Source organism: Panthera uncia, chromosome D1 (assembly GCF_023721935.1).
Source record: "Panthera uncia isolate 11264 chromosome D1, Puncia_PCG_1.0, whole genome shotgun sequence".
Taxonomy (NCBI): domain Eukaryota; kingdom Metazoa; phylum Chordata; class Mammalia; order Carnivora; family Felidae; genus Panthera; species Panthera uncia.
This window is the reverse complement of record NC_064808.1, coordinates 1,869,592-1,896,394: the sequence shown is the minus strand read 5'-3', so window position 1 is coordinate 1,896,394 and position 26,803 is coordinate 1,869,592. Positions and strand designations below refer to the sequence as shown.

The following is a 26,803-nucleotide window of genomic DNA, read 5'->3' as shown; positions in this document are numbered from 1 at the left end:
TAAATCAATCCACTTTCTGATTTAGTGTATTTACCTTGGTGCAGCCAGCAGAGGAAACCCTGCCAGGGGAGGACTTATGCCAGGCGGAGGGGGGCGTCAGGCCTCAGAGGGAGCGGCAGAGCCCCACCCGAACACCTTCACCCTGCAGCCCCCCCTTTACAGGACCTTGAGAAGGCACAGGTGCCCGTCCGCGACGGCGGCCCTGGGGGCTTGCTGGGAGCCGCAGGACCCAGGCTCACACCCTCTTCCCCCAGACTCTCTCCCTGGTCACCCGGAGAATGAGGGCCTGGCGTTCCCCAAGCCCAGGGACTGGAGGAAATCACCCCGTGTGCACCTGCCGGTCCTGGAGCCTCCAGAGAACCAGAGGGAGAATGAGAACTCCAAGCTCGCACAGAAAGGGCCCTTCAAAAAGCCAACTTATCTTACAAGCATGTATGAGATGTTGAGTACCCAAAAAGCAGGAAAATTCTGTTGTGGAAAGCCTTTAACTGCAACCCCGAGAAACCTCCCGGGGGAGAGCGCTGTTCACTTCGGAAATGCCCTCTCCTCACTGCAGTGTGCGTTTCTGCCTCTGTCCCCTCGTCCCAGTGACGCCTCGCAAGGGCGAAGCTGACCATTCTCCGCTACTGACTTGTGATCACGACTACCTTTTCCGGATGATTGCTGGGTATCGCCCGGCATGTTTGTCCTTGGTCTTGATAGGACAGATCAAAACACTGAGGTCTTCTTTCCAGCACAGGATGCGGTCCCTTCGAGACACTCACTGCCACTGGGGGTCTCGTCTCAGCTGTGAGTGACAGCTGTCCCGAGACCCGCCAGCACGTTAGCACCCTACGCACCCCCCGCCCCCGCAAAATCCCTTAGCAACTACATCCCGGTGTCTAACATTTTAATTCTTTCAGCTATGATTCATGATGCCGTCTGTGGACAGATAACGAGAGACAATGATCCCCAAATAGTCATCGCTCAGCAAGTAGCTGCCCTGCCCCATCCCAGTTACGGGAAGGCCCCAGGGGCCACACCGGGGACGCCTTCCCTGCTCACGGCCCTTGACCCGGGGCCCCAGCTACCATGAGGCTTAGGGGCGAGGTGCCTGCGGTGGAGGGAGCAGGCCTGTGCCCCGCACACCGAGCCTGCCGCCGGACCCCCCTTGCCCCGGCTGCTGGCCCCTGGCAGGCACACGGGCAGGCCTGGAGGGCAGACCCTGCAGTCCCGATCACCCTGCACCTCGCTCAGACGGCGGGGAGATGCCGAACGGTGTGCAGCTGCAGGAAGGCCGGGGGACTTTGTGCCAGTTAAGTGACGGAGGCCGATGATTACCTCCTCGCCCTCTTCCCGGTGACTCACGCCCCATTAGAATTCCGGAGACGACGTCTGCAGGTGGCCGCGTGGCCTCAGGAAAGCTGGCACGGGAGGGACAAGCCAGCGCCGTGTCCGTGAGTGGCTGAGGCGGGATTTAGTCTCTGGTCTCTGCCAGCTTTGCGTTCAGGAAGCGCCAGGGGATTTTCTTCCTCTGGCCACCACCCTGACCACGTGACAGGTCAGCAGGGCCCCTTCGTTCTGGCCGTCCTTTCTAGGTCGTTCCCACGCCCCGACCTCACCCAGGGCGGCACCCCTGAGTGTTAGCCGCCAAGAATGTTCCAGAGCCTGGCTTGTCTAGCTCAGGTCTGCCCCCTGCCCCACGTGCAGCGGCGGCCGAGGGGGTCGCCTGTTCCGCAGGGCCCACGGAGGGGCCCCACCCCAGGTCACAGGGGCTTCAGGCAGACACGGCCAGGGGACGTGGCCGGCCCAGGGTGACTTCCTGTCTGACCCTCTGCCACAGAAAAGAGCTGGGCCTCCCTGGCTCCCCGGAGGAAGGTACCAGGCAGGGAGGCCCGGGAAACACACAGAAACACACCCAGGTGTCTGTCGGCCTAGGTGTGTGAGGGGAGTTTATTTACAAAAATTCATGTTTTACCTGATTGTATTTCACCCAATAGCCCAGAAGGCTTTAGAGGATGACTCTGATTTTGCAACTAAAAGATCCGTCTTCCCATCTGCCCCGCGTCGGGCTCCTCTCTGGGGGCCGTGCCCCCCACCCTCCTCCCCGGGCGGGCAGGAGCGACCTCTGCAGCAGGGCGAGCACCTCCCGTGTGTGTCGTCGCCGACTCAGGGGCCACGTGCTGGGTGTTCTCGGGGATCTGAGGCCGGCCGGCCGGGGCGGTGATGTCACAGACGTGGGCTCAGAAACTGAGGCCTCTGGTCTGATCAGTGGGGTCCCGGTGGTCTGCGGGACGCCAGGCCTGACTTCCCTGGTTTGCTTCGCTGCGTTCTTATCGGAAAACGGCAAATGGGAAAGCGAGGCAAGGAGAGGTGACCGAGAAAAGCCTCCACGCAGAGGAGCAGCGGGCCGCGTCCAGGGGGAGGGAGCGGGCCGCCTCTCTGTCCTGCGCACGGTCCAAGGTCCCAGCTTGCTTCTAATGCCACCGTGGGCTGAGGCCGCACCTGGGCGTCAAAAAGCTGCCAGGTGAACATCTCAAACCAGCCCCCACTTTAAATCGTTGCACTGCCAGAACCAGGAAAGAAAGGCAGCCGCCAAAACACAGGCACCCGCTCACCTGCCGCGATGAGAGCTGAAGTCAACAAGAAGGAATGAATCCCCGCACCCTTGGCTGCTGTTCCGGGGGAGGGGTCGGGGCAGAAAGGGTGCCAGCACCTGCCCGCGGGGGCTCCGGCACCAGCTCCGAGGACAGAAGTCAGACGCTGTTCCTAAGAAGCAGTCACAGCTCGCCTGCCCCGCGGACAGGGGTCAACGGTGCCCTTCCCACAGACACAACCCCGGCCTGCGTCACAAGGCCGCCGCCCACTCCTGGCTTCTGCGTCCAAGCCACGTCCAACCCAGGTGGCTCCAACAGCCCAAGAGTCATTGGAGTAAAAGTGCCAAAAGCTATGTGGTTATTTTTCAAATCAGTCATCAAAAGCAACCAAGCAGTGCTTAGGTATCTGACGGCTTCCAAAGCTAGAGAGAGCAGAGCTGAGCCGCCGTCCCGGGCCAAGGCCCTGCCCCCGGTGCCAGAGTGGACTGTGCTTGCTCTGTGACTTTGGCTCCCTGACTTGACATCTCTGAGCCTCAGCTCCCTCATCTGGAACAGGAACAACAGACCCTTCCTCCCAGGCAACTTGTCCATTACGGCGAGATTCTGTGCACCGGGTAATTAGCACAAACTGCCCACCCTCTAGCACTCAATAAATGGTAGTTTCTAGTACAGTCGCTACTCTTTGTGAGAAGCACTCTCAATAGACAACGGGAGAGTATGTTTGAAAAACACGTTGTACGTAAGGGGAAGAAAGGAGAGAATAAGAGGGAGACGGAGAAACGGTGACTTCTCCGTATTTCCCTCGTTTTATAGAGTTGACTCTAGAACGATGCAGATATTTTGTGTATCTATAAACATTTAAAACATCTAAAACGTGGCTGTTGACAATCGGAAGTAAAACTAAACAAACTGAACGTAAATGCATACAGAGCTGGCGGTGTAAACACAGAGAAGAATTACGCCAAATGACCTCCAAACACGGATGTCATTGCACATCCCTAACAGGATGCGCTCTGATGACAAACATAACTTCACCATCCGAGCATCGCGTTGCTGGCGGGGCTGTTTTGTGTGTGCTCCACGGAAGGAGCCTCCACTGAGCGCGGACAGGCGTGGTGAAACGGCCACAGGCAGGCGATCACTCCCCCGAGAAGAGAGCGGAGTTAGGAAAGACGACACAACGGACGTTTCCGTAAAGCATCTCAGAGCTACCACGGCGACAAAGACCCGAGGTGCTGAGGCTCTGTGCAGGGCCATGGTGATGAAGGCTGCTTTGCCCTGCGATCGGGTGCGCATTCCCCACTCAGGGAAAGGGCTGGGAATCCGAGGGCTGATCCCTACCGGGTGCAGAGAAATCAGTGGGGTGTTTAGCAATAAACAGAGCTAGTCAGCAGTCAAAAACACAGACCTGCAGGCAAAGTCCGGGTGGGAAGGAAGAGTGGAAAACTGAATGAGACATTTAGCTGCTTTCCCTTTCAAGACAAACCTTCTTAGGGGGCCTCTGAACCTGGGAGGGACAGAAGGCTAAAGAGCGGGGCATGAGCACCGGGGTGGAGGGCCCACCAGGGAGAGGGGCATAGTGAGCACAGCAGGGGCTCAGCTGACAGCATCCGAGGGCCCCACGACGGGAGAGAGGGCAACATGGGCTGCAATGAATCCCCGCAAAGCTGAAACCCAGCCTTGCCTCAGCCCTGCGTGTGACCAGACTAGAGAGAAGAGCCCCCAGTCTATCTCCCTAGCACAAAAAAGGGGTAATCGTCTCTGAAACCAAAGAACATCATCTGTCTGGAGTCTATTTTTTGAAAACATATGCAATGCTCGGCATTCAATAAACATCACTCGTCATTCCCAGGGACAGTGCCAGCTGGGGGAAAACAAACAGAAAACTCAGTCAACAGAAACAGACCCACAGATGATGCAGACAGTCACCTGAGCCACTGAGAACTTTACGGTAGTTAATATTTTCCAGAAAATAAAGGACAAACGAGGGAAAAGGGCTGAAAAGATGGCTAATTTCATCAGAGAACTGGAAAGCCTGAAACAGTCAGTGAAAGACCTTAACGTGGGGTCTGCAGCCACAAGACCCCTAAGAGACAGTAATCTCTTGGATGGCCGTCTGAGTGACACATTTATGGATCTGCCTCGTGGGGTGAGGGAAACAGAAACAAAAATTAACTGTTGGGACTGCACCAAAATTAAAAGCTTTTCAGAGCAAAAGAAATCATTAACAAAACAAAAAGACAGCCTACTGAATGGGAAACGATATTTGCAAGTAAATATTCGATAAGGGGTTAATGTTGAAAATATATAAAGAACTTAAATCAACACCCCAAATCCAAAATAATCCAATTAAAAGTGGGCACAGGACCTGAATATACATTTTTCCAAAGAAGACCTACACGCAGCCAACAGACGCACGAAGAGATGCTCAACATCACTCATCATCAGGGAAATGCAAATCAAGACCACAGTGAGATACCACCTCACACCTGTCGGAAGGGCTAGAATCAGAAAGACAAGAAACAAGGGGTGTTGGCGAGGATGCGGAGAAAGGGGAACCCTCGTACACTGTTGGCGGGAACGCAAACTGGTGCAGCCACTCTGGAAAACACTGTGCAGGTTCCTCAAAAAACTTATGATTACGTACAATCCAGTAAATTACACTACTGGGTATGTACCCAAAGAAAATGGACACATGAATCCAAAAAGATACACATACCCCTATGTTTATTGCAGCATTATTTAAAATAACCAAGACACTAGGGGTGCCTGGGTGGCTCAGTCGGTTGAGCGTCCGACTTCGGCTCAGGTCATGATCTCACAGTCCGTGGGTTCAAGCCCCGTGTCGGGCTCTGTGCTGACAGCTCGGAGCCTGGAGCCTGCTTCAGATTCTGTGTCTCCCTCCCTCTCTGCCCCTCTCCCACTCACACTCTGTCTCTCTCAAAAATGAATGAACATTAAAAAATTTTTTAAAATAAAATAAAGTAGTGGGGCGCCTGGGTGGCGCAGTCGGTTAAGCGTCTGACTTCAGCCAGGTCACAATCTCGCGGTCCGTGAGTTCGAGCCCCGCGTCAGGCTCTGGGCTGATGGCTCGGAGCCTGGAGCCTGTTTCCGATTCTGTGTCTCCCTCTCTCTCTGCCCCTCCCCCGTTCATGCTCTGTCTCTCTCTGTCCCAAAAATAAATTAAAAAAAAAAAAAAAAAACGTTGAAAAAAAAAAATTAAAAAAAAAAATAAAATAAAATAAAATAAAGTAAAATAAAATAACCAAGATACGGAAACAACTCAAGCATCCATTGGTGGATAATAGATCAAGAAAATGCGGTGTGTTTGTGTGTATTTGAATATATACTCCGTGCATATATACCGTTCGGCCATACTGCAGGAATATTAGTCAGCCATAAAAAAGGATGAGATCTTGCCATTTGCAGTAACACAGATGGATCCAGAGGGTATTAGCTGAGTGAAATGAGACTAAGAAAGACAAATACCATATGATTTCACTTACACGTGGAATCTAAAAATAAGAAAACAAAAAAACCAAACGAACAGTTTAAAACCCCCAAACAGGCTCTTAATACAAACAGTCTGACAGCCGCCAAAGGGCAGGGATGTGTGCAAAATAGACACAGAGCATTAAAAGACACAAACTTCCAGCCCTAAGATAAATAAGGCACAGGGGAGGAAAAGTGCAGCGGGGACACTGTAATGACGTAAGGCGACACACGGTGACTACACCTGCTGTGGTGAGCCCGAGTGAGATACAGAGCTGTCAAGTCCCTCTGTCCTATGTCTGAAACGAATGTAACATTGTAGGTCAGTGGTACTTCAAATATTAACAACAAAAAAAGAATCGACCATGACCTCCAGACCTGAAAACACAACACGTGCAATTCAGGACCTAGAGGGTACGTTTAGGATCCAACAGCACAGAGGAGAGGAGTAAGACAGCTGGAAACTAGGTCGGGAGGAAGCTCACGAGCGAAGCACAGAGCGGGGAGAGAGGGGACCACGGCAAGGAGGAACGGAACACGCGGAAGCTCGGACGCGTGTGACCGGACGCCTGCAAGGCAAGACGAGGAAGGGGCAGGCGTGCTATCCTGGGTCACGACCCAGCCGATGCAATCCACGAATCCAGAGATTCAAAGAGGTGTGTGGATTTGGGGCAACAGGAAAAACAGCATCTAAGCAGATGCTGAAAACAGACAGAGAGTAAGGCAAACAACCATTACCTACACGTATGTGAAAAGAAACAGGAGGGGTCAGACCAGAAGGCAGGGTCGATCTGGAACCTGCCCCCGACGAAGATAGGCTAACCGTAAGGCTGAATAAATCATCTGCAGAAAAATCAAAGCAGATAATGTATCACCAGCATGAAATCTTAAATAAGGGATTCTGGCAAAAGAAAAATGATCCTGTGGAGGGGGGTGGGGGGTGGGGTGGGGAAACATGGACATTCAGGAAGAAACACAAAGCAAATGGAAAATAAATAAGCAAGTGATGGGGAGCACGAAAACGTACAGGTATATAAATTTCTAAATGTGTCATCGAAGCCAAGAGACGAAAAAGAGAAAGCTGCGTTGGTGACATAAAAATAAATTACAATAAAATCTTACGCTTTCAAAATCACAAGCAACACTAAAAAATCAATTTTATTTGTAAAAATCTGTAACCTACAGCTGCTAAGCGTTGCAATGCCTACCCATATTATGACAAACCGACATCAAAGAGCCCCAAGCCCGAACCCCGAAACAGCCAAAACCCAGTGGGCAATCTTCAAGGAGCCAACACACTCTAGGAAGCGGGAAGAACCATCAAGAAGGAAAAAGTCTGGGGAGCCTGGGTGGCTCAGTCGGTTAAGCCGCCAACTTCGGCTCAGGTCACGATCTCGCGGTCCGTGAGTTCAAGCCCCATGTCGGGCTCTGTGCTGACAGCTCAGAGCCTGGAGCCTGTTTCAGATTCTGTGTCTCCCTCTCGCTGACCCTCCCCTGTTCATGCTCTGTCTCTCTCTGTCTCAAAAATAAATAAAAATGTTAAAAAAAAAAAAAAAGAAGGAAAAAGTCTGCTTTCGGTGGCAGGAGGGGCTGAGAGGTGATGGTGCCCACAGCTCCTGGACGACGGTCGCGTGTTTGACCGGGAGCGCGTGACAGGTGTTGGAATATTTCTCCCATACGGGTGACGGCCCGGATCCCTGGCTTTCGTCTGCACCCTTGAGCTCCAGATCATTCCGCTTGAACCCTGACTAGCTTAGCGAGACAGCCCCTCTTTCCTTCCAGCCTCTGGCATCCAGTGACCAGTCAGCAAGTGCCCCAAGACGCAGCAGTGAGCCCGGTGTCCAGCCACAGTGGGTTGCTGTTCCACAGACGCCATGTCACCCCAAGGAACACCAGGTCTGGGAGTGGCTGCGAAACGCCTGTCTTCAGATGCACTAGGGTCAGCATCCCTCCCATCCCCGCCCCTGGAATCGTGCAGCTGAGACCCCTGACTTCACGTCTGAAGCATTTTCTACGCATCCAGAGGCTTCGATGGGGCAACCAGCCCAGAAAGTGACGCCTCTTCCTCTCTCGAGATAGTGGTGAGCACGCCGGACATCAGCCCCTCTTTCGTGGTCTTTCTCTCCTTCCGAGTTGGAGGCTTCACGTAGGACTGCCTTCAGGGGAGGCCACCGTCATAAAATGGCACCCATAACGGGCAACTCTGGAGCCTGGCGTCTGTCTCCCCTCAACACGCAATGCCTTGAGGACACGGACAGTGCCTTTCTGTCCTCTGGCCATTGCCCACCGCCAGTCCTACAAGGTCAGCTGGACCCTCCCTCCCCACCCCCGGCCCGGCTCAGGTTCTCGGCAGATGGAAATGAACACCCCTGCCCACCGCACACCATCACTCTAAGCCTCCCTCCACCAGCCGCTCAGGAAACGTAGAGAGCCGGCTACGACATGACAGTTTGCAACACAGAGGGAAGGTGTGTGGGGTTTCACAGCGGGCCACTATTTATATCTGCATGAATCAGCAGCCTGATGCTGTTTCTGTAAAAGAAAGCCATGGGCAAGTATGTGCCGCGTTTCATCAGTGACTTTATGGGATAAGTATCTCAAAGGTATCCTGCTACATTGACCCTGATCCAAGAAACACGTGCATTTTATTAAAGACCGCCCACCAAGGTGAAGAAAACCCTTTTAAAGCTTGTAGGTGAGGCAGCGGGTGGCCGTGGGTACCGCCTGGAGATCTCCAGAGTGCTTAGTAAGGAAACGGCACGTCGGGAAAACGTGTCCTTGAATCTCTTTCTGTATCCGAGCCCCGCCCCGGGCACGAGCAGAAATCGTGAAATGTGCCTTTGCAAGGGGCCAGGCACTCAACGCCTGGCAGAAACGACGCGCGAGGCCAGGCATTTCTCCACCCATCCGAGCCCGGCAGGTCTAGCCTGAGATGTCATGAACGCCAACCCGGTGGGAAGCCCACACGGCACCAGCCTCTTGCCATCCTGGCGCGTAGACAGTCTGTCCTCCTCATTCGCGGTAGCTCTTGTCTACGAAGTCACTGTGAACGCCGATGTAGCGAATACTGAGCAGGTGCCCCTAAGGGAGACGCAGGGGTTAGGTTCCCACAGCCTCTGCTCACGTTTTCACCAAGCCATCGACGCTCAGCTGCCTCGATGAGTGTTTCTGGGGGAGGACACCTTGTCTAATACATACAGTTGACTCGCCAACACTGGCCTCACGGAAGCAGGGCCACAGCTCACGCGCGGACGACGCTCAGCCGACACGCACTTTGTCCCTAGGACACGTTCCTGCGCTCACATCGCCGGCCAGCTCGGCAGCACTGTGCCTGGGGGCTGCTAGGAGCCGTAAAACACCAGCAAAGAACACGGAAACGCACAACGAAAAATCGCTCCTTGTTTTTCTTTTGGGCTGACACGTTGTAGTGGGCGGGCTAATTCACATGCACGGAGCCTTGCAAACAGTGAGACGGGATACGGGCGTCTTCAGAATCCCCTGGTCTGGCCGGAGGAACAAGGCGAGGCCGCCCCCACGTCCCACCACTGATCGCCAGCCCTGCTTCTGGTTCCTGGTTGGGTCCTCCCCACCTGCTCGCAACCGAAAGGGGAGCCAGTGGTTGGAGCCTTCGGCCGCCAGGCGTGGGGGAAGGAGGAGCCCAGGCAGGCACCCATCGTACGCTTTGTTAAGGCAACTCGATATGTGAGCTTCTCCGTTTAAGGAAACGAGGACCCACAGTATGAAACAGACTCCGAAGAAAGAAACAACGTGGAGACACAAGGGTCTTGGTAGCTGTTTTATAAGCAGTAACACTTTCCCACAGTGAGCAGGAATCCCTGAGCACAGACTCTGAATGCCGTTTAAATATTCATAGAGATACCACAGTCCATCTTCAGAAGCGACCTCACAGTTACGTGCCCCGTTCACGCCTTCCCTCCTGCTCTGTGTCCTGGGTCATTTTGCCGCCCAGCTCGAGAGCAGTCAGAGCACAGGGGGTGGGCTTGTCCTGTGGGGCCGACGGATTTGGGCCGGAGTTGGAGGGATGGGGCCACCGGCGGGGGGGGGGGGGGGGAAGCATGCGAGTCAATGCAAGGAAGGGAGCCCAAGACAGCAGACCGCCTTGGAAAGTGAAGAGTTCCCCATCTCTGAAGGAGTGCAAGCAGGGGAAGCCGAGATCGTGAGGACATGGTAAAATGCCGTAAAACACAGGCAAGGTGCAGGTGGCCAATGAGAGCTTTCAACACCGTGAGCCACCTGCCCAGATACTCAGATGAATGGGAGACACTGTTATAGGACCTGTCCCCGCCTATGAGGATGGCCCAGGTTCCACAATTCCTCGGTCACTTAGGAGAGACTCCAGGAATCACAGCACTCTCCCGTCCACCCTGGGTCCCAAAGGTACTCAAAGGAAAGGTGCTCAGAGGTCTCAAAGGTGCTCAAAGGAAAGGTGCTCAGAGGTCTGAGACAGCTGGTCGACCAGCCAGGAAACCTAATTCAGTGGAGCCCAGAGCCTGGGAGCCCAGAGCCTGCTTCAGATTCTGTGTCTCCTCCTCTCTCTGCCCCTCCCCGATTGGCACTCTGTCTCTCTCTCTCTCTCAAAAGTAAGTAAGCATTAAAAAAATTTAAAAAAAGGATGGAGACGAACCAGAGTCCTAACACCGACTTTAGAGCCTCCAACTACCTGTAAAGCAACAGACAAAAGGAGTTCAGACCACCACACGCTGTCTCTGCCAGAGACTTCTCTGTTTTGTTAGCAGTCCCGTAGCTTCTGACGACCACATTCGAAGGTAGAAGCCAGAGTGGAAATCGTTGTCAGTGAGAGAGACAGAGAGCATGATGGCCAGGTGAGTGAGGGCAGGGACCTGTGGCTTCTCCATACAGTCCCCTAAAGAAGAGGGACCAGAGGATGTGAGTGAGTATAGACAGCAAGGACCCCAAGCGGTGGGTAAATTACACCGGCAGCACGGGCGGTCCCTACCTCGACTCAGTCAACGCTGAGCTTCCCGGGAGGAGCGTCGTTCCTCACCGGAACCAGCTCCTTGCATCCCTCTCCTTCCCTGGGATTTCTCGACTGGCCTGACCTTTCTGGAAAAGCGGCTGGGAGCTGCAGCCGGTAAATCGGGAGCCTGGAATCTGTAGCAGGAGACAGGCACTCTGTGCTGCCCAAACTCCGGTTCTCTGCCTGGAGCTCGAACGTGACAGCCGCCAGCCCCGGACAAACGGAGATGCCGAGCAGAGAGACCCTGGGCTTTAGGGAAAAGTCATGGGCTCCAAGCGGCTTCTGTCTGCAAGGAAAGCTGAAAGTCCCCCAACAGCAGATACCCAGACGCATCCAGACAGAAGGTGCCCCTGGGGCGTCTCCTAGAACTAGCGATGGAGAATACAGACATCTTACGGAAGTCCCAAAGTCAACTGGCAATCAGAAAAGAGGGCCAAACACTCAGGACCAAACAGAAACCCCAAAGCCTTTCATGGAGATCTGCCGGCTGGCTCTACGGAGGACCCACCCACCGGGGGTGGATGCGACTTGGGCTCAGCGCCTGCATCAGGCCGCCTCCCACCCAGATGAGCTTTGCATGGGCGGCAGGAGGCCACATTACCAGCAGGCCCCTGCTGTCTCCAGACCCTGCGACCTCCTCAGGGCCCAGGGAGCAGGGCCAGCCCGCACACCGTGGGCGACCCAGGCACCAGCGCGCCCTTGAAAAGAGCTCCCTTTCGGCGCACGGACTTGGTCCTGTGATTGCCGTGACAATGACCCTGGCCTACGACCCAGGTTCTATTCCTGTGCCGTGAGTGGGGATGTTACTGACCTCGCATCCACAGGGACCAAAAGCACACTGAGCGCTCAGCGGGCCTGGTGCCTGGGACGTGCTCAGGGGATGTGGTGGCTCCCGCCATCAGCCCCGAACATGCCCCCACGGAGAGGCAGGCAAGCAGGACGGGAAGGCAGGACTTAGGGAAACAAAGTCTGGGCCGAGATGCGGTGGCGTCCCTGTTCAACTCGGGGATTGACTGTATTTGAGGAACACAAACCCACATCACGTCCTCACTCCTTGCCTCCATTCAGGCCCCCTTCTTCCCCCCGGGGTCTTTATGGTCCTGCTGAAAGGCCACGGCTCTGCCTCAGCTGCCGGAGGGGCACAGCCTGATTGGTCCAGAATCAGCCCTTATGATGAGACCTGGTAGGACAAGAGCTCGGGGGCCCTGGGACAGGGTCTCAGCATCACTGAGGTGGCAGGGGGAGGTCCCAGGCACATCTCTAACCCCTGTAAGCCTAGAGGGGACGCTCAGAGGCTGAACAACACTGAATGAGCGGGTAGAGGCAGCCGGCCTCATGAATGTCATCCACTTAGTTACTGCTCTGGGGTTTTGTGGGAACGGCGTCCCCTCCCCAAGGAATGGCATGTTCCTAAAACCAACAGTCACGTTCACTCAAGGGGTGACAGGAACAAAGGCTTAGGGTTGGGGTTAAGGGAGGCAGGTGGAGACCCCGGGAGACAATGATGATGCAGGGTGAGGATACCTGTGGGCACCCCCTTCAGGGAGGGGCTATGAGCTTCCCCGAGGGACAGGACCAGCCAAGCAGTCGGGGAGGGGCTCCAGGCACAGGGAAGGGCGCCTGTGAGCCCCTATCCAGAACCTTCTCCTCTGGCCACTAGCCTTTCCCTCTTGGGGTGGGTAGAGTGACGGCCCCCAAAAGATTCCATGACTGGATCCCGAGCCAGCAAACACGTGACCTTCTATAGCAAAACAGGTGTTTGCCGAGCGACGAGGTTAGGGATCCCGAGATGGAGACGTTGTTCCGGACTGCCCGGGTGGGGCCTGAATGTAATCACAGGTGTCCTTGTAAGAAAGAGGCAGAGGGAGATTTGAATACAGAGGAGGGGCCCTGTGCCTACGGAGGTGGAGGCTGGAGGGGCGCAGCCACAGCCCGGGGTCCCTGGAGCTCCAGAAGCTGGAGGAGGCAGGAAGGACCCTCCCCCAGAGCCTCCGGAAGCAGCACAGCCCTGAAACACCTTGATTCAGACTTCCGGCCCCCAGGCTGTGAGGGTACATTTGTGCTGTTTCAAGCCACTGTCCTTCTCCCCCTCTGAGGACCCCCGGTAGAAATGACTCAATTATGGAAAAGCTGGCTGGTTTCCAAACACAGAAAGCTCAATCGCCTTAAGTCTTTCTCAAAAGGGGTGAAACCACCCCACCCCCGGGGGGAAACAGTTCTCGGGGAACGAAAATATCTATTTGTATGCATACAGCCCAGCTATGCACCTAATACCCGAAAAAACGTTAGTGTATCCGTGGTGTTAAAGCCTCACGGAGAGGCGATCAGGAAAGGAACAGTGAGAAAGGACAATCTGAGCAAAGTAGCCGCCAGCGGGGGTCACGGGGCCACTGCACTCGTGGGCCCACCGAGGCCTGCAGGGAACCTGCAGGGGCCACGTGTGGGAATACCACGATGACAGCAGGGGCCCCGTCTCTGCCCACCCCACCCCCGCCCCTGCCCGGAGCCTGCTCACCCTGGCGGGGAAAGCGGCAAATGGGGCAGGATGGTGGGAGCCCAGGGGGCACGGGGCCCAGACGGGCTGCAAGGTTGGAGTCCACGGTCCCAGATTTCGGGTGGGCCTTCCCAGCCGATCGTCACACGGATTCGTGATACTTCAGCCTCAGGCCCAGAAGGCCGCTGGCCCCTTGCGTGGCCCCCAGGCGGACGCTCCAGAAATGGGAGCCCCGCCCTCGTCGTCCCTGCTGCTGGGGCTCTTCCTGGGGAACTAGGTGGACGCCTCACCAGATGCCCACACGGGCACGTGGCTGCGCCCAGGGCCACGCGTGAAGAGTGACGGCAGGGGACAGAGTCAAAGACGAGATACGGAGCAGCGCACAGAACACTCAGCACCCTTGGCCCAGAGCACACGTCCTGCCGTTCAGATTGGCTACGGACAGAATGTTCATGACCCCCTCGAATTCCCGTGTTGAAGCCCACCCGACCCCCGTGTGTGGGATTTGCAGGTGGCGCCTTTGGGAGGTGGTTGGCGTCAGCCGAGGCCATGGGGAGGGGGCCCGCGACGGGATTCACGCCCTGGCGAGCGAGCGCGGGCAGAGCCCTCTGTCTCTCCAAGCACACGTGCAGGCAAGGCCAGGAGAGGACACGGGGGGCGCACGGCGTCTGCGAGCCGGGAGGAGGGCCCTCGCCAGCCACCGAACAGACTGGCGCCTGGATCTCGGGCCTCCGGCCTCCGGAACTGTGGCGACAAACGTCTGGTGTTCAGCTGCCCGGGCTGTGCTATTCGGTGCTGGTGGCCACGTGGACTGACACCGGGCCGTTTCCACTTCGCTTCTACGCGGTAAAGAATCCGAGGACTCACATGAGGGGGCGGGTATTTCTTCAGGAGACACACAGCTGATTCGTAAATGTCTCACGTCGGTCACTGGCACCCGGCTTCCCACCTGCTGCACACCTGTGCCGAGCTGTCCCCCGTTAACATCGTCGCTTAGCGCCCGGCACGGAAAGGCGCAAGGACCGCGTGACCCACGGCCTCCGGCAGCCACGGTGCATTTCAGCTCCAGTCGCGAGGGTTCCAGGTCTGGTGCTGGAGGAGAACGTGCATCCTTTCCACTCAGAGAACTTTACGGTTTAGGGGGGTGAGGTAGCTGATGTAGGAAGCATCCGCTCTAACACGGTGTGTAAACAGCATGTTACCGAGTAACGTGGGAACCGAAACGAAGGGTCCGCGGCCCAAGGCTCCCCAGGAATACATCCCGCAGAGGAAGAACTTTGGTTCTGAAGGGTGACTAGGAGTTCCCAGGCAAAGGTAAGGTCATGGTGGGGGGAGGGGCAACATTGGAGTTTCTTTTGTCGTCTTAGTGTTTTTTAATGTTTCTTTACTTATTTTTAATTTTTTGTTAATCTTTATTTTTGAGAGAGTGAGAGACAGAGCGAGAGCAGGGGAGGAACAGACAGAGAGGGAGACACAGAATCCGAAGCAGGCTCCAGGCTCCGAGCTGTCGGCAGAGAGCCTGACGTGGGGCTCGAACCCACAGACCGCGAGATCATGACCCGAGCCGAAGTCAGACGCTCAACCGACTGAGGCACCCAGGCGCCCTGAGAGTTTCTCTAAGAAAATAAAATATTTTTTTTTCATCAGTGCCATACGTCAGAATGGATGGCTTGAAAAGCCAAATCCTCCACGGGTCGTACCCTGCCACACACACTCCATCCAGCCCCAGAGACGCCCAGCTGGGTCTAGCAGTTGGGATGCTTTCTTAGGTCTTTACCCTGTTCGTGAGTAGTACACCTCTGCTGCTCTCTCTCGATCTCTTTTGGTTTAAATATTAGCTACTGACATCCCGTCAAAGACCAGGGTTCAGCCCACTCACCACACAGCCCGGGACAGACGTGTCCCAGGCTGCAGTTAAAGAATCACATGTGCTCACGTTACGATGGCCGTCTACACCCTTCCCGCAGCCAAGACAGCCAGCCCGCTATGACTGCCTTTCTCTTCAGTAACAGCCGTGATTTAAGATCTGCTTTTTTGTTTACCTATAATCAATCCACCTCTGCTTTTTTAAAAAATACTTTTAAGTTTATTTATTTATTTTGAAAGAGAGAGCAAGCCGGGGAGGGGCAGAGAGAGAGAGGGAGAGAGAGGATCCCAAGCAGGCTCTACACCGCCAGCACAGAGCCCGACGCGAGGCTCGAACTCACAAACCGTGAGATCGTGACCTAAGCGGAAATCAAAAGTCGGACACTTAACCCACCGAGTCCTCCGGGGCGCCCCTACCCATCCCCGCCTTCTGATGGACGTACAAATCAGGCAGAGCACGAGTCCTCCTAGGGGCAAACACATCGGGTGACCCCCGTGTCCTTTGTTTCCAGGCAACACTCCTCCTGGTGCAGCCCACCCCCCTGTGCCCGGCGGGCTGCCCCCAGGGCCTCGCCCCAGGTCAGGGTCTCCCCGTTCTCGCTGACCCCCCGTTGGGTGGGGCGCACCCTCAGCAGCGCCCTGAGACAGCGTTCACATGAGGAACACGTGTGTACCCTCACGCGGGTCTCCTGGAACACTGGCTGGGAGGGCTCTTCCCTCGGAGCCCCAGAGGAAGAACTGAGGTCATGGTCAGAGAGCTCCCCACGCTGCTGCTGGGATATTCGAACCCCGATCCTTTATACAGAAACTGGCTTCTCTCTCTTGAAACGTAAGGATCACGTTCTGGGGCGCCTGGGTGGCTCAGTCGGTTGAGCGGCCGACTTCGGCTCAGGTCGTGATCTCACAGTCCGTGAGTTCGAGCCCCGTGTCGGGCTCCGCGCTTACGGCTCGGAGCCTGGAGCCTGCTTTGGATTCTTTGTCTCCCTCTCTCTGACCCTCCCCCGATCATGTTCTGTCTCTGTCTCAAAAAAATAAACGTTAAAAAAAATTTTTTTTTAAAAAGAATCATGTTTTTATTTTTATTCCCAAAGTTCTGGGCTCTAGTGACCCCTGTCCCGGCTCTGGGCCTTTGCTCATATGTCACCCTGGAAATTCAGGGGCCGTTTCGATCGAGAATCTCGCATCCTGGTCAGTGGCATTGTCTTGAAAGATCTCTTTGCTAATTTCTTCTCTTTTTTCTGCTTCTTCTGGAAACTCCGTTATTCAGATGTCAGGCCCACGTGGTGACTCCCTGAATTTTCTGACACCCCACTTCTGCCCGTCTCCTGACCCTCTTCAGGGTCGCTGCTGTCATTAGTAATTGTCGAGACCCCCCTCAACGCCCCATGTCACACACATGCCCTACCCCCCCTGGTTGCATTGATGATATATTTTCGAAGTTCCCTTCTGGTCTCTGAGTTTCTCAGGTTCTGTCCGGCGTCTGCCTTTCACGCCGCGGTTTCCCCGAGCCAGCCCCATTTTCCATCCGAAACACGTGCACACAGAATGGAGGCTCTGGGGGTCAGTTGCTCTGGGCAACAGGAGGACCCACAGGGTGCTTTCACTGGGGCGTGGGGGATGAAACCCAGCTCACTCGGCAGAAGGGCTCCATTCCCAGAGGTGACAGCAAGTGCAAAGGCCCTGGGGCGAGAACGTGTCTGGAGTGCTCAAGAAAAAGCAGGTGTCCGGAGTAGAACGAGCAAGCCAGGAGGGCGAGTTAGGAGGTGGTCACGTGACCCCCCCAACCTTAGTGCAACTTCCCAGTGTCCCCCCCCCCCCCACTACATGCAGCACAGAAGACGGCACAACAGGACAGATCCTGGGACTCGGCTCACAACATTAGCACGGAGTGGAAGGTCATGGGAGAAATGAAATCGCCTTGACCTTGCACTAAAATCCATGTGGATTTCAAGGACACAAGGCACAAGCAAATAGTTTGGGTTTTGAGTCGCTAAACAAAACGATTCAGGAAAGTGCCTCGCGGGAATAAGGAACAGAGGTGCGCGATGAGCGCATTTCATCGGTTTCCCAGAAAATATGCAAAACCAGAACCGGATGTCCCCAAAATGTCAGACTGCCTCTGCCGCTGGTCTGCCCACCAGCCCAGAAGCAGCTGCTTCGATAAGAGCACGACTAGGACAGAGCACGCGGTCTTCTGCAAGGCGCTCACCACGCCATCTCAAATTGTGCGTGAGAAGGTGTCCGTCCCTCTCCGTCTACACCGCTGAATGAGTGAGCTCGACGTGCATGAGACCGACGTGCATTCCATACAAAGTACGTGAGACACTCGTCGTCTGGGGGATGACAGCCGGGGCTTCAGACAAGACACAAGGTCACTTTCAGGAGCCGAGTGATCCCCCAGGGGACACGCAAGGCCACACGCTGCGCGCCGTAGAATCACAGAGCGAAGGGCTTGAAGACACAGGAAGCATCGCCAGGCAGAACTTACGGGACTCTGCCTGCGAGGCAGCCACGGCCCGGTGCTTTGAAACGCGGTCCCTGTTTCCTGCTTCGGCCGTCTTCCTCCTGCTTTTACGTCCCGCGTGGCGGTCGAGGATGAACACAGGGTCCGGTGGCCAAGGGCAACCTGCGCTGACCCTTACCAGCCACGGGACCCAGTGTTCCTGAAGGGCAGCCACAGGAGAAACGACTGCCGATGACGTGAGTTAGGGTCAGTGCCAGGCGGGCAGAGAGCTGCACCCACGGAAAGGCAGCCCACGCCACGGCACCCCACCTTGACGGATTCCACCTCTTCCCGCCCCCTTGCCCTCCGACTTCCTGCCTGTATTAACGCTAGACGCCAGTCTTTCAGAAGACCTCTCCTCACCATTTCCTCGTCTCCTGATTCCTCACGCCCTGTGTCCGGGCATCTGACCAGCAGCCTAGAGACAACACAACTGCGACCCACGTGGGGAGAAAGGCCACCTCTCCACATATGCCGGGGGCTGGAAGGCCTGCCTGCAACCCCAAGGAAGTCCCTTTGGGGGAGGAGCTTCCGGGAGGCGGGAAGGACTCATCAATACCCCCGTGTGCCAGCCAGAGCTCCCCGGGGGACACGCCCATAGGACGTGTGTGTGGACACGCAATTGAGAGGAGCTGCGGGGCCAGACAAGTCCGAAATCCGTAGGACAGGCCGGCAACCTGGGAACTCAGGCAGATGTTGTACGTTACGGTCGTTTTTTTTTTTAACATTTTTTTAAAGTTTATTTATTTTTGAGAGAGAGAGACAGAGCATGAGCTGGGGAGGGACAGAGAGAGAGGGAGACTCAGAATCCGCAGCGGGCTCCGGGCCCCGAGCCGTCAGCCCGGAGCCCGACGCGGGGCTCGAACCCACAAGCTCTCCATTACAGTCTTGAGGCAGAATTTCGTCTTCTCTGGGAAACCTCTTTCCTTTTTTCCTTTAAGGCTTCCCGCTGATTAGATGAGGCCCACCTACATTACGGAGGGCTCGTCGCCTTCACTTAACTGGCAGGAGACGTGCTTTAACCACACCTGCAACGCACCTTCGCAGCAATGCCCACGCTACTGTGCTTAGGTAGCTGGGTGTGAGCGCCTAGCCAAGCCGGGCAGCAGACCGGCCACCAGGAGCTGCCCGACCTGCGTTCCGTCTTCACGTAGACCGATCACGTCTTCAGACTTCCTCCCGTTCCGTTTGTCTTCAAAATCGGGATACGTTGTTTTTTGCTCCCTCGGGCTGAACGGTCCAAGGCACCAAGGACCCCTAACGTTGCTCACTCCGAGCCAGGAGGCAAGGTGTGCTACAGAAAGCGTGCCGAGCGCTGGACTGGAGGTCCGGAGGCCCGGAGACCACAACCCCAGCCACTCGCTCACTTCGCGTCCCAGTGCGTCCACCTCTCTAGAGTCCCATTTCATCTACGAATCGGGCACAAAAACGACTACCTCGTTGGGATTTTGAACGTCAAATGGCAACATTCGGAAGAGTATTTGTAAGCTTTAGAATTCTGTGCAAAATCATCATCACCATCATCGCCATCATCCCCAACATCACCACCACCATCATCAACGTCACCACATCATCACTTTACAGGTTAATTTTTGGCCCCTCGGATTTCAAACGGTGAAATCTTAACTCCCGAATGTTAGCGTTTGCAGAGAGGGCTTTTAACGTTAAACGTGGTCATAAGGGTGGGACCCCAGTTGGATGGAATTATTGCTTCCACAAGGAAAGGGTTAGACAGCAGAAAGCCCCTCCTGTCTCTACATACGCGCAGAGGAAAGACCGGCGAGTAGGTGGCCATCTTTCAGCCAGGAGGAGAGCCTCGCCCGAAACTACATTTTCTGGCACCGTGACCCTAGACTTCCAGCCTCCAACACCGCGTGAAATAAACATCTGTCGTCTACGCCTGTGGCGTTCGGCTACGGCTGCCGGAGCTGACCGAGGCCACCGCCAACATCACTGTCTAATCTACGCCCAGGGGCCACTGTAAGCGCCTCTCCTCCTTCTCCTCCTCCTCCTTCCTTTCCTTCAAGAATCATCTCTCTTGGGATTCTCAAACCCAAGCAGGCACCAGGATCTGAGAGGGCTCCTCAGAACCCAGGACACCAAGCCCTGCCCTTGAGCTTCTGACTCCGTGGGACCAGGGTGGGGGAGGGCTGCGCATCCGCATTTTCCCTCAAGTCCTGGAGTGTCACCGATGCTGCTGGTTGAGCGTTTGGAGGAAACCATGAAGCAAATGTTTGGCCAGATGAACTCATGGAACGGGCCACGATCTCTCAGAACGGCAGCCGAGGAGCACGAGTGTTTTGCAGGGAGCACATCTGATCCTCTCAAAGGGCGCAGCAAACCATCGCTTCAGCCACACTCTGGACAGTAAGGGGTTCCTCTTCCACAACCGGGAGGCGGGCGCCGTGAGCGAGAATGAGAGCCGTGCACTTTGTAGCCGGGGCTCGCAGGCTGAATCGCATCTCTGCATCGTCACGGTGTGAGAAGGCAGGGGACACGAGGGAAGGACCCAGCTCCCAGAAGCCGCGGAGCCCGTCTGGGCATGAAGACCAAGTAGCCCGGACTCTGAATCCGCCGGTCACGTGAACAACGCTCGCAGCATACAGAGTCCTGTTACTCAGCTGCATTTTGCTGAGTAATTTTGCATCATTATCATTTCCATCGTTATAATTTGCATTTTGCTGGGTCTTCCAGACCCATTTGGGCACTTGACTGATTATCAAAGGAGAGACAGATGGCCTGGCCTCGGAGCTGGTGCCGCCCTGCTCCCGGGAGCGTGTACCAAGCATCCTGCCAGGACTCCCGTAAGGGGTGTCCCGTCCCAGGGGATTGCTGCGATGACGCTTCAGCGGGGGGAGGGGGGGGGACCCACGGGGGAGGCCACCTATATGCCTTTGGTCCTGGACGCCATGCACGGCTACTTTCCGGGAGCACCCCGTGTCAGTTACCAGGCGATGCCCCAGAGTCGGAAACGGGTCTTCTGTATCCCCAGAGGGCTTACTGTGAAACAAGGACATCAGCTTTCCTTTTCTAAGCAGCTGAAGCAATAGTTTGACTTGAGAAAAGTAAAAGGACCAAAGAAATGTTATTTAATGACAAAAAAAGAAATCTTTAAACCAGGACCACCAGCAAGCCACAGCAAGGCCCTCGGGGGCAGACGCAGGCAAGTGGAAGGTGCCACCGCGGCCCCTAAGCACCCCCAGCAAGAGGACGCTTCCCGGGACGGTAAGGGCGGCCTTCTCAGACCCGTTAACAAACCGGGAAGTCACGTCCACGACCCATTTTGCTGTAAATGCCTGAAAGCCACAAGATTCGAGACCACAATCCAGGCCCACCGCCGTGGGTCAACGACGGTAACCTTACGGGTGGTTTTTAAACAGCCAGCCCAGGCTTCGGAGCAGACTGGTTCATTCTCAAGACATCAAACCCGTCCTTATGAGCAAGGCCTGAGAAGGGTGCGCACCAGTTCCGAGTCGGAGACCTCCTGGCTCGGTAAGAGGTAAAAATCACCTCCAAATAAAAATGACGGTCACCTGGGTTTTCCTGCAAGTGGAGACATCCGACCACATTCAGGGTCGAACAGCATTTCCTGTAACTTAGCCCCGCCCCCCCCCCAAATCTGTTTTCGCCCTAAACCATCTGGTCAGCTGCATCGAAATCATCCATCCAACAGGATTTTTGCTCAGCTGGAAAGGGGAACAAGGCACCCCGAGAGCGACCACGCGGACGGCCCTCAGACACAACCCGCGGAGAGAAAGAAGCCGGACACAGAGGCCACACGGTGTGTGGATCCTTTTCCACGGAATGTCCAGAGCGGGCAAATCCACAGACAGAAAGTGGGTCCGTGGTTGCCGGGGGCTGGGGATGGGGGAGAGTGGGGGGTGGTAATGAGTGGGGTGGGGGGGGAGGGTTACTTTGGGGGTGATGAATCCACACAGCACTGAGGGCTGCACAACATCTGGGATGTTCTCAGGGCCCCTGAAACGCGCCCTTTGAAATGGTCAAAACGGCCGACATTGTGTGATACATACCAGCACAATTTAACCACGAGGAGGTGGTGGCTTTGCCCTCCGCCCCGGAGCCCCGTGGCCACCGCCGGGCTGGCGTCGCGTCCCTCCACTCCGGGACAGCAGGCCCCGTGGGGGTGCCAGACGACGGCAGGCCGCCTCCCCACGGCAGAGCCACAAAGCGCCCCCCTTGCAATCGGCCCGCAGAGGCTGTTCGCACGCCCACAGGGGTGAATGGCTGCGGGCTCCCGCCGCTCTGCCCACCGGGAAGGAGGGCTGCGTCCGGACGGGCAAACCGAAAAGCACCAGCGGCTCCGGCGTGAAGGGGGCGCAGGCTCCGAACCAGGCAACGTCCCCGCGAGACGGGCCGACCTCGTGCTGGACACACGGGTCCGTGCGGAAACCGCGTGGCCTCCCGCGACGGCGCACGCACGGGTGGTGCGGCTCTGGGCGCTCCTCTTACCTGAAACGGGGTCTGGCTGTTGTAGTTCTTGAGTTCCTTGTTCCCGCCTCGGAACAGCAGCACTCTGGCACAGCTGTCCTGCAGGGGGGAGAAGAGAAGCCCGTTTGTAGGCCGGTGGCACAGACGTCCTCCAAAGGGACACGCTCCGAGGCTCCGCGCACAAGAAATCCGGGACGTGACGCAGGTCTGCAGGGGGCGCCTCTGGTCACGGGGGCGGTGAGGAAGAGGGTGAGCGCAGGGGGGCGGGGAGGACGGGGGTGAACGCGGGGGGGGGAGGATGGGGGGGGACCCGGGGGGGGGGGGGGGGGGGGGGGGGCGGGGGGGGGGGAGGACGGGGTGAGCGCAGGGGGCGGCTCCAGTCACCAGGGCGGTGAGGACGAAGGGGAACGGCCCCGCACCCTCCCGGGTGACGCTTAACTTCTCTAAACACTTTGGGATGACAGCTTGGCAGAACCTATGAAAATGCATAACGTGTGCACCCCACGGCCGAACCCCTCCCCGCCTGAGGGCCGTGTGCTACAGAATGTCTCGCGCGTGTGTGTAAAATAGAGGGAAAACACGTCAGTAACGCACAGAAAGAGAAGACCTGGACAAGGCATAAATGTTCTGCGATAAGGGAAGCGGGAATACATTCCAGAACATTCTTCGCCTGGAAAGTTGTAGGAAAAAACAAGGTAGATCCGCAAAGCCTGACAAGAAATAGACCCAAGAACTTCCAAGCAAAACAAGTCTCAGAACAACAATACGGCTTAATGAATTTCCTTCATGCTTTAAAAGCCTCTGTGTTGTAGCCAAGTGGAGAGCAAGTCTGGAGGGAGCGTCCCGGGGCGCAAGGGAGAAAGCGTCAGGGAGTCAACGGGGGGAATCTTTTTTTATTTTTTCCCATACTTGCATTTTTTGATGTTTCTGAAAGGCAGCCAATATTCACGTTGTGTGTGTGTTTTTTACGATGAAAATAGGTCTATTCCTGTCCGTTTATGGAGCACCCACTATTTGCACACCGGTGTGCATGCACCCTGCAGGAGGGAGCCTGCCGACGGCCCGGGGAGCACGACTCACGGCCTCCCGAGTGCACCCCGGCTTCCCCGTTTTTCCCCGCAGAATCCAGAGACGACGGGTGTGACCGCCCAGGGCACCCCGCCCCAGACCTGAAGGGGACCTGTGTCCTGGGGAAAGACAGGTGCACGCTGTGGGGTCGCAGGACCTCGAGAACAGCAGAGCGAAGACAGAGTGGGCACCCATCGACAGAACGGGGCCAGAGGCTGCCCAGGGCTGGAGGGACCGAGGGAGACGTGGGCTCTCCCGGGGCGCTGCGTGGGGCGATGGAAGGACCCGGTACTCACTGTGGTCATGACTGCCAGCTGTGGGTGAGAATCCACGGAACCCTATATTTTAGGGGGGAAATTGTATGGTGTGTGAACTATTCCTCAACAAGGGCATCCTGGATCAGCACAGCAGGAAGCGAGAGCAAGAGACAGACACAGAGAAACAGAGACAGAGAGAGGCAGACACAGGGACAGAGACACAGGGACACAGAGACATAGACATAGAGAAAAAGAGACAAACAGAGATAGAGACAGAGAAAGAGAGACAGAGACAGAGAAACAGAGAAAGACACAGAGACAGACAGAGACACAGGGATGCAGAGATAGACACAGAGGTAGACAGAGAAAGGGAAACAGAGACAGAGAGAGACAGACGCACACAGAGAGTCAGAGGGACAGGGCACCACCCGGACGGAAGTTTCCATTCCAGGACAGTGACGCCAAGCCAGAGCAGAGCAGGGTCTGGAGAAGCAGATGTGAGCTCTCAGGAGCCAGCTGGGGCCCCCCCGGCCCTGTGACCCGGGCAAGGGGCCCCGGGGACCTCCGCTGTGCTGATGTGAAGGGGAGGCCACACACAGGAGGCGGGGACCCTAGCTTTGTGTGCTGCAGGCAGGGGAGGCATCCCAGCACCGCGAGCCGCTTCTAAGACACGGGTGAGGGCCGATCTGAGTCCTGCAGAAAGGATTTCCCGGCCCCTGTGCTCCCACCTGCGCCCAGGTCCCAGGGCCCCAGGGGCAGCTCGGGGCTGACCGCGGTGGCTGTCTGCATCGCTGTGGATGCTCTGTCGCACTGATTTTCTCCCCCTCGCATGTGTTCGTGTAAAACTTTGAGTAACTCGAGAAGTTTAAGAAAACCGGAAAAGACGTATCTGTGCTCGGGAAACAAAATCTTTCAGATGCGGGATGCCATTACATCCAGGGTTAAAAAAAATGAAAGCCGGCATGTCACGTGGTGACAAGCCCTGGACAGCCAGCCCGAGGCCAGAGCCCAGGACAGAGGCAGGTGCCATTTTATTCCAGGATCTCAAACTACACTTGCGGGGGGGAGTGGGGGAGGGCGGCTGGAATCCCGCACAGCTGGTGCTGTGAGGAGGTTTTATTAGGACACAGGCCCCCAGGCTCTCTGGTCCTGCCCCAGCCCTACCCACCCTGCCTGGCTCCTGGAGCCCGCCCAGCATCCACCCTCCCGCCGTGAATAAGCCTAGCTGGGTCCTGTTACTGACAACCCAAAGGAAGTCAATTAAATTACTTACACAACAGCATCATCATGCCAGAGCGAGCAAGATGTCTGTGGGGACAGAGGAGAGGGTATTTGAGGAAACTGAGGCAGAGAAGGGAACTGGGTCAGGAGAACGTTGGTGGGGGCACGTAAGAGACAAGAGAGCATGAATCCCCTGGGGTGGCAAGCAGAGGACCGCAGCTGGGACTCAGGGGACATGAATGTGGCCGGGAGCAGGGAGGGGGATCTCCCCTGAGCCACACGGGCCGCCCCGTGTGCCCTGGCCCCGCTCAAGGGCGTGAATGAGCAGCCTGGAAGGACCACCAGCCGACAGTTCCCAGTGGCAACAACCAGGACCGGACAGCCCCGCAGGACCCCCGATTCTGCAGGTCCTCGTAAACGCTCCCTACTTGCTAAGTAAGCACATTCACCGAAAAGTCCCATCAGAAGCGCTGAGAATAAATCCTCGCCATTCACACCCTCCCAGGTGGGATCCAGCCAGGGTCCCTTCCTACAAAGGGAGTGTGTGCAAGTCAGCATTAACCCGCCCAGAGACACGGTCCGTCACTCTAGTCCCTGCCCGACTTCCACGTGAGACCACGTCCCACAGCCATCTCACGATTAAAGGGTAAACGGCTCGTCCGGCTTACTAACAATTATACCGTGTGTGTGCGCGTGCGTGTGTGCACAGACGTGGGCGTGCGAGTGTGTGTGCACGTGTGTGCTCTGCCGTGCAGCATCCCTGCTATGGGCTAACAGGAGGCCCATTTCACAGACAAGGCAGCAGAGGCCCGGAACGTTTAAGTGAAAAACCGCGGCTTCAGAAAGGGAGAAGACGCGTAAGCCGTGGCCCAGAGGAGGGCTGAGGGGGACCCGGCTGCTCCCTCCAATGGCTGCCGGCTGCCACGTTCCTCCCCGAGGCGCCTCCTCTGGGATACACCGAGGTGTGTTTCCATCCTCTTAGGTAAGTCAGTCGAGTATAGACGAAGCAGTCTGCATTTTTTTTTTTTGACAGCCAAAGCATCAGGAAGAATATCGTCTTCACTGCCAATTATCTTCTGGGCAAGACCTTTCAGAGACACTTAACCAAACTGCCTCCCACCTCCCTGAGGATCTCTGAGGTTTGCTCAGCCCCCAGCCAAGGCAGGCCATTCCTCTGGGTCGCCACCTGCTGCAGGAGCCCGGATGTCACCATTTTCACTTTATACATGAAGAAACGGGCCCAGAAAGCACGTCCGTCCGTGCCTCAACCAGTGGACGCTGACTGTCAGCCGGGCCAAGTACCGCTCTGGCCCCGGGGACACAGAGCACCATGCAAATGATAAAAGAGGGTCATGTGACAGAGAGAGGGAGGGCAGGTGGTCAGGGAAGGACCCCGAGGAGGGGGTCCCTAAGCTGAGCCCTAAACCAAAGAAGGGCTGGATGACAATTGGGGGAAGTGTTCCCAGCAGAGGGAGCAGCAAATGCAAAGGCCCTGGTCTGGGCTGCAGGCAGCTGGGGCAGGGGGCAGGTGATGGGTGCACAGGGGCAGGTGACAGGTGCACAGGGGCAGGAGACAGGTGACGGGTGCACAGAGGCAGGTGACAGGTACACAGGAGCAGGTGACAGATGCACAGAGGCAGGTGACAGGTGATGGGTGCACAAAGGCAGGTGACAGGAGCATAGGGGCAGGTGAGGGGTGCACAGGGGCAGGTGACAGGTGGTGGGTGCACAGAGGCAGATGACAGGGGCACAGGGGCAGGTGACAGGTAATGGGTGTACAGAGGTAGGTTACGGGTACACAGGGGCAGGTGATGGGTGCACAGGGGCAGGAGATGGGTGCACAGGGGCAAGTGACAGGTGATGGGTGCACAGGGGCAG

The 26,803-nt window shown here is 56.4% G+C and overlaps 1 protein-coding gene across 1 annotated transcript in view; it reads right to left on the bottom strand.

Annotated features, from left to right (window-relative positions):
* SHANK2 (SH3 and multiple ankyrin repeat domains 2) overlaps positions 1–26,803 on the bottom strand; it is a 340,509-nt gene that overhangs the window by 192,805 nt on the left and 120,901 nt on the right. Inside the window, exon 10 of the mRNA XM_049641610.1 lies at positions 22,401–22,478. Within this exon, the coding sequence (XP_049497567.1) occupies positions 22,401–22,478 (78 nt within the window). The remainder of the gene's footprint in view (positions 1–22,400; positions 22,479–26,803) is intronic.